Source organism: Vipera ursinii (assembly GCF_947247035.1).
Source record: "Vipera ursinii genome assembly, chromosome: 5".
Classification (NCBI taxonomy): Eukaryota; Metazoa; Chordata; class Lepidosauria; order Squamata; family Viperidae; genus Vipera; species Vipera ursinii.
In genome coordinates, this window is record NC_139518.1 from 76,535,924 (window position 1) to 76,554,471 (window position 18,548).

General features: G+C 36.9%; 1 protein-coding gene across 2 annotated transcripts in view; it reads left to right on the forward strand.

Moving 5' to 3' along the window:
- PRKG1 (protein kinase cGMP-dependent 1) overlaps window positions 1–18,548 on the forward strand; it is a gene marked incomplete at both ends in the record, with an annotated part of 850,316 nt that overhangs the window by 688,879 nt on the left and 142,889 nt on the right. For both annotated transcript variants that reach the window (XM_083364786.1, XM_083364785.1), the window contains one exon: window positions 1,353–1,447. In XM_083364786.1, coding sequence (XP_083220912.1) covers window positions 1,353–1,447 — 95 coding nt within the window. The remainder of the gene's footprint in view (window positions 1–1,352; window positions 1,448–18,548) is intronic.

The following is an 18,548-nucleotide window of genomic DNA, read 5'->3' on the forward strand; positions in this document are numbered from 1 at the left end:
AGTTCCATGTTTTTTTCCTCCAACTGCTAATCCATCATACTTAAAAATGAATCTCTGGTTTCAATTATACATTTATTTTAAGAAGAATTCTCTGATTTAAAGCACATATTTGATCCCAATAATGCTTAGCCTTCTTACTAATAGCCTACTTACAAAACAATGGCTTGTCTTAAGCAATCTAGATGTAATAAGAGATACACAAACTCCCCATCTATATTACTTCAATATCTGAATATAACTTAATATTAGATGAGCTCATAATATTCGTTCAGATGAGTAGGACAATTCTTAATTCTGTGATATTCTGCACTTTACGCTCAGTATTTCTATTATTATGAAGAAGAAAGTTCCATCCAGCTTTATTAAACTATAGAAGGCCTCAGTGAAGTTCTTCTGAAGATAAGATCTTCTCAGAGAAGAAATTACTGGTTGATGCCAGTTCTTAAATATTTAAAACTTTAATTTAAATTCTCAATGGGTATTGAATTTCTGACTTGTATGGCAGGTATCTTACACTGTTATGCTTTGTCAGTCATGGATCGTGGAAGGTTGCAACAACCAATTTTTATTTGGCTAAAAAAGATGTGTAGAAACCTTTAAAACTGTGCTAGTGAAATTAAATTTTAGGAAGTTCTGCTGACTGGGAGAAAAGCTTTTCCCATCCTCAAAGTTGATCTTTCCTGCACATTCTTAGAGAATTGACTGGAGCTGATTATATTCTGTAAATAAATAAATACAGTAGCTACCAAAATAAGGGCAGGACTCTCAGTTCCGTTCAGAATAAATTTCTAATTTCTTTGGAAGTTGATGAGATCAGAAGAACTCAGGTAGTTTCTCAAGCTAATTATATGCAAATAGTCTTGTATTATTATTCCTGGATCATGTTTTACATCAAAAGATGCTTTTAGTATTTTCAATAGGCATAGAAATTCAAATATTGAACTCTAAAGTCTTCCAAAGATGACAACTATTTAAATCTGGGATTTTCCCTACATGCTCTAAATCAGGGTGTCAAACTGCCGGCCCACAGGCTGGTTTCATCATACCGAAGCTGCGCCCATCCCATTGCCGGCAATGCAAAAGGAGTTGCGCTATGTCGCAACATGTCACATGATGTCGCAAGTGTGCTCTAAATGCTTTTCTAATATACCTCAGTGATGTTTCCAGAAGCTATTCTGCAGTGTACATTATTAGTCCTGTGTTCCACTTGGCACCTGAGGCTGGAAAATAGTTATTTGTTCTTACTACTATTAATATTCTGTGTGCTTGAGATTCTGTATGCTTGTGTGTGTGAGAGAGAGAGATAAACATACACTGACTTACTAACTTACTTTGCATTACCATCTAATTAGGTAAATGTCACTCGTGAAGATTCACCTGGGGAAGATCCTATATTTCTTCGTACTCTAGGAAAAGGAGATTGGTTTGGAGAAAAAGCACTCCAAGGGTAAGTATTAATGCACAATTTAGGTTTGTTGTAACCGAAAGGTAAATTATGTATTTTGAAAACATGAAACAAAAATATAGCATCAATACCATATTATTATAAAGTTACTATAAGATTGAAAGTAGTAAGGAAGTAGACTAATCTGCACAAATTTACTAATTCAAGATGAAGACATATTCCATATTATGCTTAAATCCTTAAAAATCAGACACAAAAAGTTTTTTTAAGAGTTAAATGCTGTATCGTGCATTCACATTCTCCATTGTTTTCAAGTTCTGCTCTATTTTCTTCTGACTTTGATCACATCTACTATTTACATGAGAAATCATTATAAAGGTGGAGTAGAATGGGAGTAGAATGGGCTTTGGAGTAGTCTGGGTTGTAAACAAGTAGCATCACACACAAACACAAACACATACACACACACACACAAGAAAATGGTGCTGATGATGACCTATAAAGCCCTAAGTGGCATGGGCCTGGATTATCTGAGGGAGCACCTGCTGCCAGCGTTAATTTCCCATCGTCCTGTGCGCTCCAACAGGGAGGGCCTCCTCAGGGTACCGCCGGTCAAGGATTGCCGACGGGCGATCCCCAGGGGGAGGGCGTTCTCTGTGGGCGCGCCTGCCCTATGGAATCAACTGCCAACGGAACTCCGGACTGCCCCCGACCTTTGTTCATTTCGCCGGGACCTAAAAACCTGGCTCTTTGAGCTATCTGGTCTGGACTGAGGGGTTTAATGTTTTTAAATTGTGATTTTAATTTTTTTGCGGCTAGACTTAATTTTATTTTATTTTTATTTTATATTGTATTGTTTTTAAATTTTGCCTTGTAAACCGCCCTGAGTCCTTTGGGAGTGGGGTGGTATATAAACCGAATAAATAAATAAATAAATAAATAAATAAATAAATAAATAAATAAATAAATATTGTGGCATAATATTTCTGCATTTTTGTCAAGAAAACAACATGTCCTCAACTTGAGCCCAAAAATTTATGTTGCTGAATGAGAAATTTGTTAAGAGTGTTTTGCCCCATTTTACTACTTTTCTTGCCACATTTATTAAGTCAATCATTGCAGTTGTTAAATTAGTAATATGGTTGTTAAGTGAATCTGGTTTCCTCACTGACTTTGCATGTCAGAAGGTTGCAAAAGGGGATCCAGGGACACTGCAACCGTCATAAATGTGAGTCAGTTGTCAAGCATCCGAATGTAAATCATATGACCATGGGGATGCTGCAACAGTCATAAGCGTGAAAAATGGTCATAAGTCACTTTTTTCAGTGTTGTTGTAACTTCAAGCAATCATTAAGTGAACTGTTGTAAATCCAGGATTACCTGTAATTTATCAGAAGTCAAACCTGAGTCAAAAAAAACCTTTACAATTTTCAACTTTTGGCAATCACTTATGAAAATTAGAATCAGCATAAAGTATTATTTCTTTATGAATGTCAAATCAGTTTTTACTGAATTAATAGTTATTAAGTTCCTCAGACATCCCTCTTTGAAGGTTATGCATTAGTGTCATCCATCCTGAATATTTCATTGCATCACTCCATTAATGTATTCTCTGAAATATTTAACACATATCCTCACAAAACATTTTACTACTCAAACTGTATATCTTAGTGCTTCTGCTAAGTATTCATCTTTTAGAAGACTGTTCTTCCTTAACTTAAGAGGTTGTGATATCTTGTAAGAATATGCCAAAGATTATTTTATCAAAGAATTGCTAAGCAGTTTCCTCCATAGAGCTCATTTCTATCCTAATTTTTTTAGTCAACTTTTCAATCGTAGTTCTTGCTTAGTTTAAATAAATTCATTTCCAAATGCATATACAACATTATAAATACTCAATTCAAAAATAATGTTCGAGAACTCAGGTGAAACTCTGGGATTTTTTTCATCAACATTCAAATGAAAATATATTGTTGAGCTCTAATAGAGCTCACGTTCCTAGCAAAATTTGTTATGCTTAAACAAGACTTCAATTCTTTACCAGTAATGTTTAAATTGCTGAGATATATCAATAGTCAATGAAATATTCTGGTCAGTAAGATTTCTGGATAAGCTGTTGCTGGAAAAGTTAGACCATTTTTCCACCAGTAAATTTCAAAGACTGGCATTTTAGGTATTGATATATCCATTCATTCTTATATTGAACAAGTCCTCCAGCCACGATAGTGAATATTTACCTGGTTGATGAAACAAATGTTCATTTACAAAACTATAAAGATGAGAATTCTAATGTGGGAATTTAGTCATGACATAGAGCTCGCATCAGGTAAAAGCCTTGTACAGTACACAAGTTTGTTCATTTGTTTATTTATTTATTTACAAAACTGATTTGCCACCCATCTTGTATCCCATAACTCTGGACAGCTTACAGCATAAAAACATAAAAATTAAAAGCATTAAAAAACATTACAATCAACAATCATAGAACAGAGCAGATAAAATCATTAATAAATAAAATCGTTGACCCAAGATTGGAAATGAGGGAGCTGGACGCACAGTGGGTGAGGAGGGATTAAGTTTTATTTAGACAGTCAGGGTGTTGATAACTATTTCATGCAGTAATGACATGGAAAAGCAAAAAAAAAACCCAAACATAAGCTTTCTATACTTCTCTGTCTCATGTGTCGCTGCTTTCATTTGTATTTTGCTATTGTTAAAGAATTCAGATCTGAATAATCAAAACAAATGTGTTGGCAGAGACTACTGTAGAATACCTTTGGGTCTAGAGAATAAAAATCTATATAGAATGTTATGAATTATGCAAAGAGCCATAGTCATTCCTTTAAAAACTTGTAGATGATGATCTTTGCCCTGAAATCAATACAAATTAGAACACTAATCTTTATAGGTCCATAATGCAGTTGATTTTATTCATGAACACATTCTGAATTTCATTATCTCCAACCACAATCCAAGCAGACCTTCCACAGTATAGAACACAATCCCACAGCTTCAACCCAAAAGCATTAACTCACCATCCACAAGATCAAAAACATCTTGTATTGCAAATGTAGGTCTTGTACTGCTGAATAAGTAAACTGTGTACTCTCTCCTTTGATGAGTACCCAGTCTTTCAAACTCTGAGAGCTCGTTTAGGGACATTGAGTGGATACAGCCAAATAGAAAATCTGAAAACCTGTTTCAGTGGTAGACTAGAGGTAAAGTAATCTGAGAAATAACTTTACCAGGAACACTAGACACAACGTAGCTTTACAATAATTCTGCTTTATTGTAAAGCTACATAAAAAAAATCTTGCAAATCTGAAAGTACAATTCTCCCACTATGTAAGTGATGACCAGGCTGAGCCGAGGGAAGGATTAAGTGCTTTGTCAGTCTTGAGTCCCTTCACACCCACAAAAGATCTAAGACCAGCCCACCTTGAATTCCATTGACTCTTATCTATTGCCAATTTGCTTCGATCATTAGTAGTTCAGATTTTTGTAAAGAGTGTTAGCATGTAATAAACCTTTATTTATTTGAACTGCTTTGACTCCTAGTTTCCTAAGTTTGACAATTTTTCCTTTTCAGTCCAAGAAACTAGGGAGGAACCCTTCTGAATCTCTTACTCTCCTCACTTTCCATCTGCTTACTATGCTGACTCTTATCTGACCATTACCTAGGCTGCATCTCTTTGCCCCACTTGCCAAGGTCTTTCCCACGTAGTATACAAAAATGTTCTAGATCTAGGAGACACTGTGTGAGAACTACCTTCTCTGCCCTTCTTATTATCTTAATTGGATCTTCAATGTAGAGATGGAATAATACTGATTTTTCCCCCATTGGTTTAGCTAAATCATGTTACACAAACCCCCAAAACATATTGCTAACTGAAATCATGAACAATTCACCTTTTGAAAGTAACATTCAGCTTTTGTATGCAAATGAAATGTTAAGCACCAGAGAAATCAGGAGATCCAGGCAGTTCAAATGAGTATAAAGATATATTACAAGCTCAAGCACTCTACAACTGAAGCAGTTTGATAGTAAATAAGGAATTCATAGTGGGCTGGACTTAGATCTCTTGTGGGCACAAAAGGACTCATGACTGATGATGTGTTTGACCCTTCCCTCAGGCTCAGCCTGGTCATCTTCTGAATCTATCTCTACTGCTTGAATTTCTGTAAGAGTTGGATAAATTTCTTCTTATCGGTGACCAGCAAGGTTGAGGCAAAAGACAGAGACTGATGAATGATCCTTTGAATTTTTATCAATTAAGAGTCCAGAAGTCTAGATTGAGATTTATTTTTCTTATTTTTTTTATCCATTCCTATTCTATATGGCTTTTTGATTGATTTTCTTGCTTCACCACTATAAGTCCCACAATATTCTCCGAAAAGTTAAGTTAATTTTTTATCAATCCTGCTAACATGAGTTAATGGCATGTATAATAAACAATAATAGAACCTGTCAGGAAAACAATATATAATTAGGATCGCAGCAAACAAATGCTCTAAAAAGCAGCAGGCTAAACAACAATAAAGATAAAGTGCTCGTACCCATATTTTTAAAAATTAAACATACATGCCAAATACAAGGAGACCAGATGCATAAATTATCTGAACATTCTCTGAGGAGCTCTGCAAAAGTACATCTGTTAGATCGGGGATGCTGAGTGTGTGTGCGGCTATAAAAAGACAAAATAGTTAAGACTGCTCAAGTCCAACTTCATCTCTTTTGCTTGCATCACATGGTAAAGGAATCTTGCTTTGATCAAGCATTTAAGGCCACCTTCTTAATCTGGTCTGCTATCCCCCTCCCTGCCCATGGACATCAGTCGTTACTACATACTGTACTGTATATCTTAGGCAGGCCCCAAGTGTTGTCAAGAAATGCTAAGCTACTTGTTTTATATGTTGTTCTTGTTTATTTGTTTAATATTTTTGTTGCTTGGTGGACTAGGTTGAAGCTATTTGTTTGTTTGTTTATTTATATCTTGCCTTTTATTATTTTTGCAAACAAGTCAAGGCAGTGAACATATCCAACACACCTTCCTCTTCCTATTTTCCTCCTCCCAACCCTGTGAGACTGAGAGACACTGAGAGGTCACACAACTGGTTTTCATGGCAAAGGTGAGACTAGAACTCACAGTCTTCCACTTTCTAGACTGGTGCCTTATCCACTAGACCAGGGGTCCCACCCCCCCGGTCCATGGACCGGCACCGGTCTATGGCATGTCAGAAACTGCTGACATAGTGAAGCCCTATCTGCAGGATGTAGCCAGCACATGAAACCACAGCCCCTCTGGTCCATGGAAAAACCTCTCCACAGGACCGGTCCTTAGTGCCCAAAAGGTTGGGGTCGCTGTACCACCAGAGCCAAACTGATTCTCTACTAGACCAAATTGGCTAGGTATAATTTTATTCACTGCTTTCATCTTCTTGACCTTAAAGAATAGCAATAACAAAGAGCAGCTCATACCTAATGCAGGTTTGAAAGTTTTTCCAGAAAAGATCAGCTTACATTAGCAATTCGGATCATTGGTAACACTCAATCAGAGAAGACTCTATGATAATTTTCAATGTTCATGTGAATCCCAAATAAAAATCCTTCCAGGTCTCTTAGGCTGCAGCAACAGTTATCCTGTTCAATATTTTCTTACAGGTTTCTTCTCAAATGTTTAGTTATATTTAGAAGCTCTGAACCCCCACTTACTTAAGTGCAGATATAGCTTGCACTTCTTAGTATTAAAAAACTGAATAAATGTACTTTGAAGTAAGAGCCAAATTAGGGCGGCGACTCTTGTTCTCTTATGGTTTCTTCTCAATCCATTTAGTCACATCTGAAGATGCTCTCTAACATTGTGGCTTAATCTTTTCACTTTAGCACAGACAAATAATAAATTCAATGCCATTTAGTAAGCTTGCACTGGTTTCAGATATTTGTGCAATATTTTGTATAAATTTATTTTATTTTCTTCCTCTCCCTCCTTTGGCCTTGGCTTATAAACAACAGACTAATATATTAAACTTGAAAACAGCATGTTTGCATAATGCTATGTCTGAAACTCCATGGCTGCTAGTTTTCTTCATGTAAGTTATCTGTGAAGAGCATTGTTTTCTTAGAACAGATTGCAGTGAAGTATAAAATATCACAGTTACTGGAGTTGCTTGTCTGTAGCTTTTATCAACGGTGTTTCAGCAACACAAAATTTTGAATGTGTACGAAGAAGAATTAGGGAAAAATTGAGGTAACAGATCATGTGGAATATGTAATTTAGACATTGCAGAAAGGGTTTTGAGAAAGTAATTCAGAGAGAGACTATGTATTTATATGTGATTTTTCCCCCAGTTATAATCTTCCATTCATTCAGTAGCTGGCATTATACATAGTGGTCTGTCCTCCTATTTTTTCCCCATAAGCAATAAATTTCTGAAGTACATTAAGCTGCAAATGAGCAACTGAGTCTGTTATTTACTATACGTTTGTATGTTCTGTTTATCTGCACAAATAACAGGCTAAGCATTTGATTTTACATTATTATGTACATATTTTTACAAGCAATCTTGTTGCTTTCTAGTGAATAATGCTTTTCAAAATAAGGGGCACTTATAAGCTCAAATGTAGTTCTTTAAAATGTAATTTTAATAGCTTGATTATAATGATGACATTAAGTGAAATTACTCTACATCTATAAAATGGAAATATTACTGTATTGTTCTTATTTAAAAACAGCATCTAGAGCTTTGGTCAGGCAAATTATATTGCCCTTTTTATTATATGGATTCAACCCAGATAATACATTGATTGTCAACATTCAACTCAACGTGAACAGCCCTACTGACATTAGATACCATTTCTAGTATCACTTGTTCCAATTCTTCCATTGTATATAATACATAAAAATATTTATCTGACATCTGATTTATTTCAGACATGTATAGGAAATTTGGAAAATAGTAAAAATAAAAGTCCTTTTATAGTATCATCTTTTTCAATTAAGACTAATTTGTATTGGTTCTAGCCAAATTTAGCATTCTGGTTTAGTGTGGAGTTTAGTAAAATAGTTGACTTTACTTGCAAAACAAATGCATTTTAGAACATGAATCAGAACATGCCCAATAAATCTATATAGTACTTTTTCACAAGAGACAATTTCAAACAAAGAGGTAGAATAAGATTAACAGGCTGCTGGAGGCAGTAAGACAGCCGTGCTTGAATGGTTATCCTCAAACTTAGCAAAGTGATAATCAGAGCAGTGTATAGTTTATATACATGGTAAAATGTGAGTCTGGTTATCAAAGATATTTTGATGTTTTCGTTAGCAAATTTAAGGTGGTGATATGTTAAAGGATTTTTCAGGATAAAGGCTTTCAGCATAGGAAAAATCAAATTCAGAATTACTAGAATTCTCAAATTAACACATGGATGCTGCACATAGAAGCCTATCAAAATACAAAGAGAGCTTTAAAATGTCTTTAGTCCTGTGAGATTTGGGCATTGGACATGTGTTTTCAGGTTACATTTTTTGTTGGGGAACCATCCTGTTAGCTGAAAAAAGTATTTGATCTCAATTCAAAAATGCTAATTGTAGTAATCATGAAACCACAAAGAAGCCGGACTTAAATATATTCTTGTATATTTGTTTTTGTTTTTCCAGATAGGCTTGCATATCATATAAATTATAGACACTTATTAAGCTTTACTAATAGAAACTGAACAGAACTCAAAGTCATACTTCGGGCTTGTATGCCAATCTTATACATATCACAGCTAACGAGAAGTAAGGTCTGTTAAGATCATTTTTTCAGAAAGCCAGTGTATCTTATCTACTGAATATCCCTGCAGGGAAATTTTCACACTGAAGTATTAGAAATATGACTTGAGTTAGCTTCTCTGTATTTATTATCTAGAATCATTCAAGTAACCATGTCTCATTTCAAGAAAGAAATTATTTTTCTGCAGGTGCCCTAAGTGAAAACTGAAATTATGTTTGGCTGTGTGATTTGTGGTGGCTTTTGTGTACAATAAAACTGAACCACAATAAATCATTCCAGAATTAGGAACTAGAGGAGTGAGACTAATGAACAAATGAATATAATGTGCACTTGAGCTGGAAGATCAACAAGGACTAAAACTAGAATATTTTGTGCATTATCGATTGTCTACCTAATGTTCTGAATCTCAAATTGCTACTTTGCATTTCAAAAATATGTTTACATAAAACACAAAATAATGAAAATGCATTAGATACTCAAAGTAAGTAAAAAGGTAAAGGTAAAGGTTCCCCTGCACATGTGTGCTAGTCGTTTCCAATTCTAGGGGCCGGTGCTCATCTCCATTTCAAAGCCGAATAGCCAGCGCTTGTCCGAGGACGTCTCCGTGGTCATGTGGCCGGCATGACTAGACGCCAAAGGCGAACGGAACACTGTTACCTTCCCACCATAGTGGTCCCTATTTTTCTACTTGCATTTTACGTGCTTTCGAACTGCTAGGTTGGCAGAAGCTGGGACGAGTAACAGGCGCTCACTCTGTTATGCGGCACTTGGGATTCGACCTGCCAAACTGCCAACCTTCTGATTGACAAGCTCAGCATCCTAACCCACTGAGTCAACGCATCCCTCTCACTCAAAGTAAACAATCATGTTAATAAAAAAACCCTATGAATAAACCTTATTTTATATATATTGTACAAGAAAAAAATGCCAATTTTTAATTGACTTTCAGATTAAAAAAGTAAATCCCTTGGCCAAAGTTTATTAGAAAATAAATTATAAGTCTATTTAACTTGCAGGAGGTTTATATTACTTTGGAGAAGAGAGAAGTAAAATTACTCGTGATATTTAATGTATAAACCAAGCAATTTATAAAATGAAGTTCAAATCTACACAAGATCTTAAAGTTAGAGCCATTTATTTTAAAATATCAATATTTGTTGGTCTTTTTGCAGAATATTTTATATCCTTATCTGAATATTTTTGTGGATATAGTAATCCTGTAGACTTGACAATTAATTTTATTTAGAAAGTATATATAAGGTAGCTCTATCAATTAGCTATAATTGCCCAACACTTTACCTATTCAGTTCTAAAGGCCTCTTAGTTGGTCTGCTTGAAGTGAATGGGATCACATGTAGAAACTCCACAATTTGTTGTTTAACTCAGAAAAAAGATGAATTGAATCCAAGAGAGAACTCTTCCTAATGCCAGAGAATTAACAATACAAAACTCAGTAGACTTACTGTATATGCTTCTTCATAGTGGTTTACAGCACTCTCTAAGCCAGGGGTCTTCAAAGTTGGCCCTTTTATGACTTGTGGACTTCAACTCCCAGAATTCCTCAGCCAGTGTGCCTGGCTGAGGAATTCTAGGAGTTGAAATCCACAAGTCATAAAAAGGCCAAGCTTGAAGACCACTGCTCTAAGCAATTTACAGAAACAGTATATTGCCACCAAAAAACTTTGCTTTTCTTTTTCTTAAATTTCCAGTAATACATGTGCAACTTTATAATACTTTTGTCGAGCACCAGGAAATCAGTTCAAATGGGTATAAAGATTTATTGCAAGCTTAAGGTTTCTACAAGAATCTGAACTACAGGTGATCCAAGTAAATTGGCAGTATATAAGAGTCAATGGAACTCAGGATGAAATGGATTTAAGTCTCTTGTGGGTGCAGAGGTACTCGTAATTGATTAATTGTTTGACTCCGTCCCTCGGGCCCATCTTAGTCATCTCCTACAACTTTGCCCCAGATTGCATTTGGCATTTTATTCACTTAATATGTTACTAGTGCTTTAACTATGTATTGTTTCATACATGAAAGACAGGGCTTTGGACATCAAAATCACATGAAGTATTAGTACCGTTTTATAAAGCCTTAGTAAGGCTACACCTGGAATACTGCATACAGTTTTGGACACCACATTACAAAAAAGATGTTGAGATTTTGGAAAAAATGCAAAGGAGCAACTAAGATGATTAAAGGCCTGGAGACAAACACATATGAAGAACAGTTGCAGGAGTTAGATATGGCCAGTCTAGAGAAAGAAGGACTAGAGGTAATATGATAGCAGTATTCCGATATTTGAAGGACTGCCACAAAGAATAGGGGGGTCAACTTATATTACAAAGCACCAAAAGGAAAGACAAAAAAGGATGGAAATTAATGAAGGAGAAAAGCAACCTGGAATTAAGGAGAAACTTCCTAATAGTGAGGACAATTAATCACTGGAACAGCTTGCCTTCAGAAGTTGTGGATGCTTCATCACTGAAGGTTTTAAAGAAAATATTGGGCAGCCATCTGTCTGAAATGGTATAGGGTCTCCAGTTTGAGCAGTCAGTTGGACTAAAAGACCAGCTCTATTCTGATTAAACATGTGATCATGGCTGCCATCTTGACTTTTTGACCTCACACATCTGGGTAGACACCCCTTGAAATCAATCATCTTCTGTTGGATGCCAGCAAGTTGGGCACAGGAGCTCTGCAAAGCCTTTGCAAAAGGTGATCCTTAGTGTACAAGAGCTTTCAAGTTGCCACATTGCATTTAAAAAGAAAAACGTATTTACATAAAACACAAAATAAAATGCATTAGGTCCTCAAAGGAAAGAATCATTATAATAATTTCAAATTATTAAATCAGCCATATACAAAGCCACTAGAAGCAGCCAGGAACAGGTTCTTAAGCAACAATGCAGGTTTTGTAAATAAGATGGCTGCTTTGACAAGTCATACCACAGATGCAATCCTGGAAAACCCTTCCTTCACATTCTTTGCAGAGCTGATCTTCATTTCTTGAAATGATGGTAGCGACTTGAAGCATAAGATCATGATAAATAACTATTAGTGTAACTAGTGCTTTATATAGGTCATGCCCTTCATCTAATAAACATGATGTAGACTGGTTGAAACAATTGAATTAAATGATTAATTGAATCCATGTGTAAGGGATCTGTTTGTTGGGGGGAGTATATCTTGATGTCATATGGTATGTTAAAAGAATAAGACCTATGTAACTCTTTAAGTAAAAGGGACATGGTGGCTCAGTGGGTTAGGATGCTGAGCTTGTTGATCAGAAGGTCGGCAGTTTGGTGGGTCGAATCCCGAGTGCCGCATAACAGAGTGAGCGGCTGTTACTTGTCCTAGCTTCTGCCAACCTAGCAGTTTGAAAGCACGTAAAAATGCAAGTAGAAAAATAGGGACCACTACGGTGGGAAGGTAACAGCGTTCCGTGCGCCTTTGGCGTCTAGACATCCCGGCCACATGACCACGGAGATGTCCTCGGACAAGCTCTGGCTCTTCGGCTTTGAAACGGAGATGAGCACCAGCCCCTAGAGTCAAAAACAACTAGCACGCATGTGTGGGGGAACCTTTACCTTACCTTAACTCTTCAAGTACATTAAAAGCCACAAAGTGTGACCTACAAACCTAAAATAAGTGTTGGATTGTAGTGCACTAATATCTTCCTTCCCTTTGTGTGATGGCAGAAAACATACTAACATATGATTCATAAATCCCACAAAATCTGTTCTGTCTGACCAAGGCTGAAAACTTAACAGAATAACAGAGTTGGAAGGGATCTTGGAGGTCTTCCAATCTAACTCACTGGTCAAGCAAGGGACCTTATACCATTCCAGACAAATAGCTTCCCAGTCTCTTCTTAAAAGCTTCAAGTGATGGAGCACTCACAACTTCTGAAGGCAAGCCATTCCACTGGTTGATTGTTCTCACAGTTAGGAAATTTCTCCTTAGTTGTAGGATGCTTCTCTCCATGATTAGTTTTCATCTATTGTTTCTTGTCCTGCCTTCAGGTGCTTTGGAAAATAGATTGATCCCCTCTTCTTTGTATTAGTTGCGTGTACTTCTATAAATATGTCAAATAAAGCAACACCTGGACCATGCTTGATTTATGAAATATTTTATTTTTCAAAGAGTTAAATATTCATATAATGAATTAACATATTTTGCTGGTTATTAAGGAGGGACCTTTCCTTCTTGATGTGGTATGTAGCAATTGCAACATTTGTTACAGTTGAAGTTTGAGGTTATGTTGGTGAATCTTTTATCCTCTGAGTTTAGACTTAGTGTAGTAGTTTCAATATTATTCCCTATTCTTGTGAAGCTATAATCTCTGAGACATTGATTGAGATGAATGTCCATAAAAATTGAATGAATGAATAATTTTAATAATAATAATAATAATAATAATAATAATAATAATAATAATAATAATAATAATAATAATAATAATAATAATAATAATAATAATAATAAAGGATGTGGCACTTTAATAGTTCACTACTATTGAGGATCCATATAATTAAAAATCCATTTTAGGTAAAAAAAAATCCAGGTAATATAATATTTTAAAATAAAAGTGTGTATATCTAATGAAGATTAGCAAAGCTGCTTTAAATTTCTATCCGTTATTTATTCATTTTAACCCTCAGGAGCTTCAGCTAACACATCTGTACATTCTAGTTTTAAAAAATGAATGCATTGCTCAAATGCCATGTTCTTTATAAATCTCAGAAGACTCTAATGTTATAAAGACTGAAGATAATCTAATAATGAAAATCAGCATGGTAAATGTTAAAACTGGCATTTAAAAAAAATAGCTTAGGTGGAAACAGGGAGATCCAAAAATGAACAAAATGACTGAGAATTTTACAAGTCACAGAGGCCATCCATTAATATCTATGGTTTTGTTTTGTTTTGTTGCCAATTTATTTATTTATTTTTATTTTAATCCCATTTATATCCCGCCCTTCTCCGAAGACTCAGGGTGGCTTACAATCTAAGCACAAATCAAATGTGCTTAGCAATTACTATGCAAGTTGTACCCCAGGTCATCTGAAGGATGCCAGTATGGACTATACCAGGAGTAGGCAACCTTGGCTCTTTTATGAATTGTGGACTTCAACTCCCAGAATTCCTGAGCCAGCCATGCTGAGGGAAAAGGGAAAGGTTTCCAAGCTGAGCCATGCTGGCTCAGGAATTCTGGGAGTTGAAGTCCACGAGTCATAAAAGAGCCAAGGTTGCCTACCCCAGGACTATACCATATCATTGCACACTGTACATAACTATCAGATAAATCTTGTGATGTTTTAGGGAGTCTCCCTCCTGACTCTCTTTCCGCATACCAAGGCTGATTTGGCTCTTAGCTCCTTGGGAAAGAGCCCTTCTCTCCTGCATCTCAGGAGAATCTACCACAATTATACAATCAAGCTATTTTCCTGTTTAATTCTCTAGTCTGTGGCTTACAAACCAAGGGAGGAAGGGACGGAGCAGAATCAATTTCCCAGATAGACAGTTATTCATCTATTGAAGCCATTTCTGTTTTATCTTTCTGTTGACCTCAAGGCCTTATATTTGCTTTTGACACAACGTACAGCATTTTTTCCTTAACTCGCTTAAAAGTAACAGAGAGAGAGAAACCATACATAAAGAATAAAGTAATAATAGTGAGAAGTTATCAGAAAAGCCAAGAGAAAGCCAGCTATTCAGCAGGTTTAATGGCTGGCAGAAAATGAGTCAGTGGTAACTGCCTAGAAACTCCCTGCAGTTTCTCGGCAAGATTTCAAAAGTGCTTTGCCATTGATTCCTTCTTAAGGCTGAGAAAAAGTAGCTGGACCAAGGGTCACCCAGCTGCCTTGTTGCCTAAAGCAGGACTAGAGCTTCTAGTCTTCCAGTTTCTAATCTGGGATTTTAACCACTAAGTAAACTGGCTCCTTTATTTCTTTTTTGTCCCTTTAAGCCAGGGGTGTCAAACTCGCAACGTCACGTGACCTGTCGCAACATATCATGCCCTTTTTTTTGCCATTGCCAGCAATGGGGAGGGCGTGGTTTTGCTATGATGCATCTGGCCTGCGGGCCAGCAGTTTGACACCCCTGCTTTAAGCCAACCTTGATTCCTGGCAACTCCTTAACAAGTCCTTGCAATTTCCTTTGCAAGATTGTTGAAAGTGGTTTGCCCTTGCCTCCTTCCTGGAGCAAAAGAGAGGGACATACCCAAGGTCACTCAGCTGGCTTTGTGCCTTAGGCAGGACTAGAACTCAGTCTCCTGGCTTCCAGTCTCTTTGACCACTCTATGAAACTATGCTCTCTTGGCCTAGCTTTTTTTAGACTGTAATCAAAGGAAGAACTAAATAAATGTTCCATGGCAAAGCATTTCTGAGACTGGAAAAAGCATAAATGTTTGTTTATTTATCACATCAGTATATCTGCTGATCTCACGAAAACCAACTCTGGCTGGTGTACAACAGTAATGGCAATTTCGGAAAGTAATGCTTTTCCATTCTGACAGTTAGAACAATTAACCAGTGGAACAACCTGCCTCCAGAGGTGGTAAATGCTCCAACACTGGAGGTTTTTAAGAAGAGACTGGACAGCCATTTGCCTGAAATGGTATAAGGTTTCCTGCCTGAGCAGGGGGTTGGACTAGATGACCTCCAAGGTCCCTTCCAACTTTTTTTATTTATTATTATTATTATTATTATTATTATTATTATTATTATTATTATTATTATTATTATTATTATTATTATTATTATTATTATTTGGGATATTTGCTTTAGAAAACACTTTCTTTTTAATAAGAAGAATGGTTTCCTTCAAAGTAATTGATGGAATAACTTTCTGAATAAACATATCTGAAGATTAACATCAGCTCAACAATCAAATAAACAATACCCCAATCAAGAAACTGCCAAATAGGTCAACAGTAAACAGCCCAACCAAAGAATCTCTAAGACCAACACTGACAGGGGAAGCCACTAGAATAGGGGTCTACAAACTTGGTCGCTTGAAGACTTGTGGACTTCAATTCCCAGAATTCCTCAGCCAGCCAGAATTCTGGGAGTTGAAGTCCACAAGTCTCAAAGGGGCCAAGTTTGAAGACCCCTGCACTAGAATATAAACTGACGGCAAACCCCACACCTTACAAGCACTGATGATGTTACCTAGTTTGGGTAATGAAACATCTGTAAGAAAACAAGTAAGCTCAGAGACAACCAAGGTCTCTTCATTTCAACCATGAGCTACAAATATTCTCCTTTATTGGTACATATCTCAAACCAGGATGAGAAGCGTGTGCAGAGATGGGGTAGTCTGTAAGGAAAGAAATAATTGATTGAAGCTAATTGAAATATGCAGGGAATGAAAGAGTAGCTATTCTTTCATTATTTGTGCCGTAAAAACTTACCCCAAAAAGCCCAGATAAATTGTGAAAAGAGGTGCTGAATATAAGAACTTTCTCAGGTGCTTTCCTCATGGAAAAGTATCCTGGTATATCAAGTCAGGAGCATAAATCAATAAAATAGCACCTTTATATTTTAGCTGTAAATATAACTTTCTATATCCCTTCTGATGGCATTAAATCTGTTGAGTTGTGTTTTTTTTTTAAATTCTGTGGTACGAATGTAAATTTATTCCAGAGAACTTTGCTGGTGCTAATGACAGTGGCTGTCAAAATTGCTTGAAGTAGAAGAGACTATTGTAGACAAGTGGTAAAACCTGAGTATTACCTTGAGCTTATTCTCAGAGGAAACTGGAAATGAAAGCACTAGAAGTGTGGAATGTTAAAAAAAAAAGGCTGTTGAGTGAGCAAACGCAGGTCTAGCAGGATGAGCATATTTTTCTTTCAGAAATTTAAATTATACTTTTATTACATATTAAGATGGAACTTACTGTGGAGAAGTTTAAACAAGCCCAGGAAAGAGTGTTGAATTATGGATTTGTCTACTGTAGGTATTTGCATGTTGACATTATAGACCAGACATGTCAAACACAAGGCCCAGGGGCCGGATCCAGCCCACGAAGTGGTTTCATGTGGCCCGTGAAGCCATCCTGGAAACAGTGAGGGAACGGCCCCCACTGCCTTGGCCCTGGCCCAGAGACCCTCCTTCTGCCAGAGACCCTCAGATCTGTCCCACTCCTGCCCAGGCCCCCATAGGCACCCTTGATGTGAACCATGTAGAGCTGGCCACACCCACCCAGTAGGCCATACACACTCTATCCACGCCCACCCAGTAGGCCATGCCCACCCAGACCACACCCACCCGGCCCCCTGAGGGCAACCGCAATGCTGATGCGGCCCTCAATGAAATTGAGTTTGACACCCCTGTTATAGACACTAAAAGACTGTTTCCTATATTTTCCGAATATACGTTTGTTAAGAATCTTAGTCCTTTAAAGGACCAAATCAAAAGCAACTTCTGCAAACAAGGAATGTTTAGACATAAGTTCCCCTGCAGTGCTTTAAAATGCAAGTAGAAAAATAGGGACCACTACGGTGGGAAGGTAACAGCGTTCCGTGCGCCTTTGGCATCTAGTCATGCCGGCCACATGACCACGGAGACGTCCTCGGACAAGCGCTGGCTCTTCGGCTTTGAAACAGAGATGAGCACCGGTCCCGAGAGTCGGAAACGACTAGCACGCATGTGCGGGGGAACCTTTACCTTTAAGAAACTTTGCTTTTTTGTTTGTGTTCTGTATATTTCTGCTAGTATTTGACTGCTCTAATTCAAAGGTAGATTTTGATTCACTCAAAGGAACTGGATGTGTCCTTAATCATATTTAGAATAAACTTACCTCATTCCCCCAGGTAGGATGCATTCGTTAGAATAGAATTTGATGGTTTCTAAGATTTTCCTTAAATTAGGAGTTTGGTAGCATCTTTTAAAAATGTATGCCTTTTAATGAAATGTATTAGTTTCAAAAGATGCTACCAGACTCCTTGTGATTTTTGGCTAAGACCAAACACAGTTCTCCTTCCACTGAATGACCCTTGTAACTTTAAAGGACATGTTAATTCAGAATAACAGAGTTGGAAGGGAACTTGGAGGTCTTTTAGTCCAACCCCCTGCTTGAGCAGGAGGACCTACACTATTTAAGACAAAGGGGTGTCCAATCTCTTCTTAACGACCTCCAGTGTTGGAGCACCCACAACTTCTGAAGGTAAGCCATTCCACTGATTAATTGTCCTAACTATCTCCTTAGTTCTAGACTGCTTCTTTCCTTGATTAGTTTCCATTCGTTGTTTCTTGTCCTTTGCTTTCAAGTGCCTGGGAAAATAGATTGACCCCTTCTTCTTTGTGGCAGCCCCTTAGATATTGGAACACTGCAATCATGTTACTCATAGTTCTTCTTT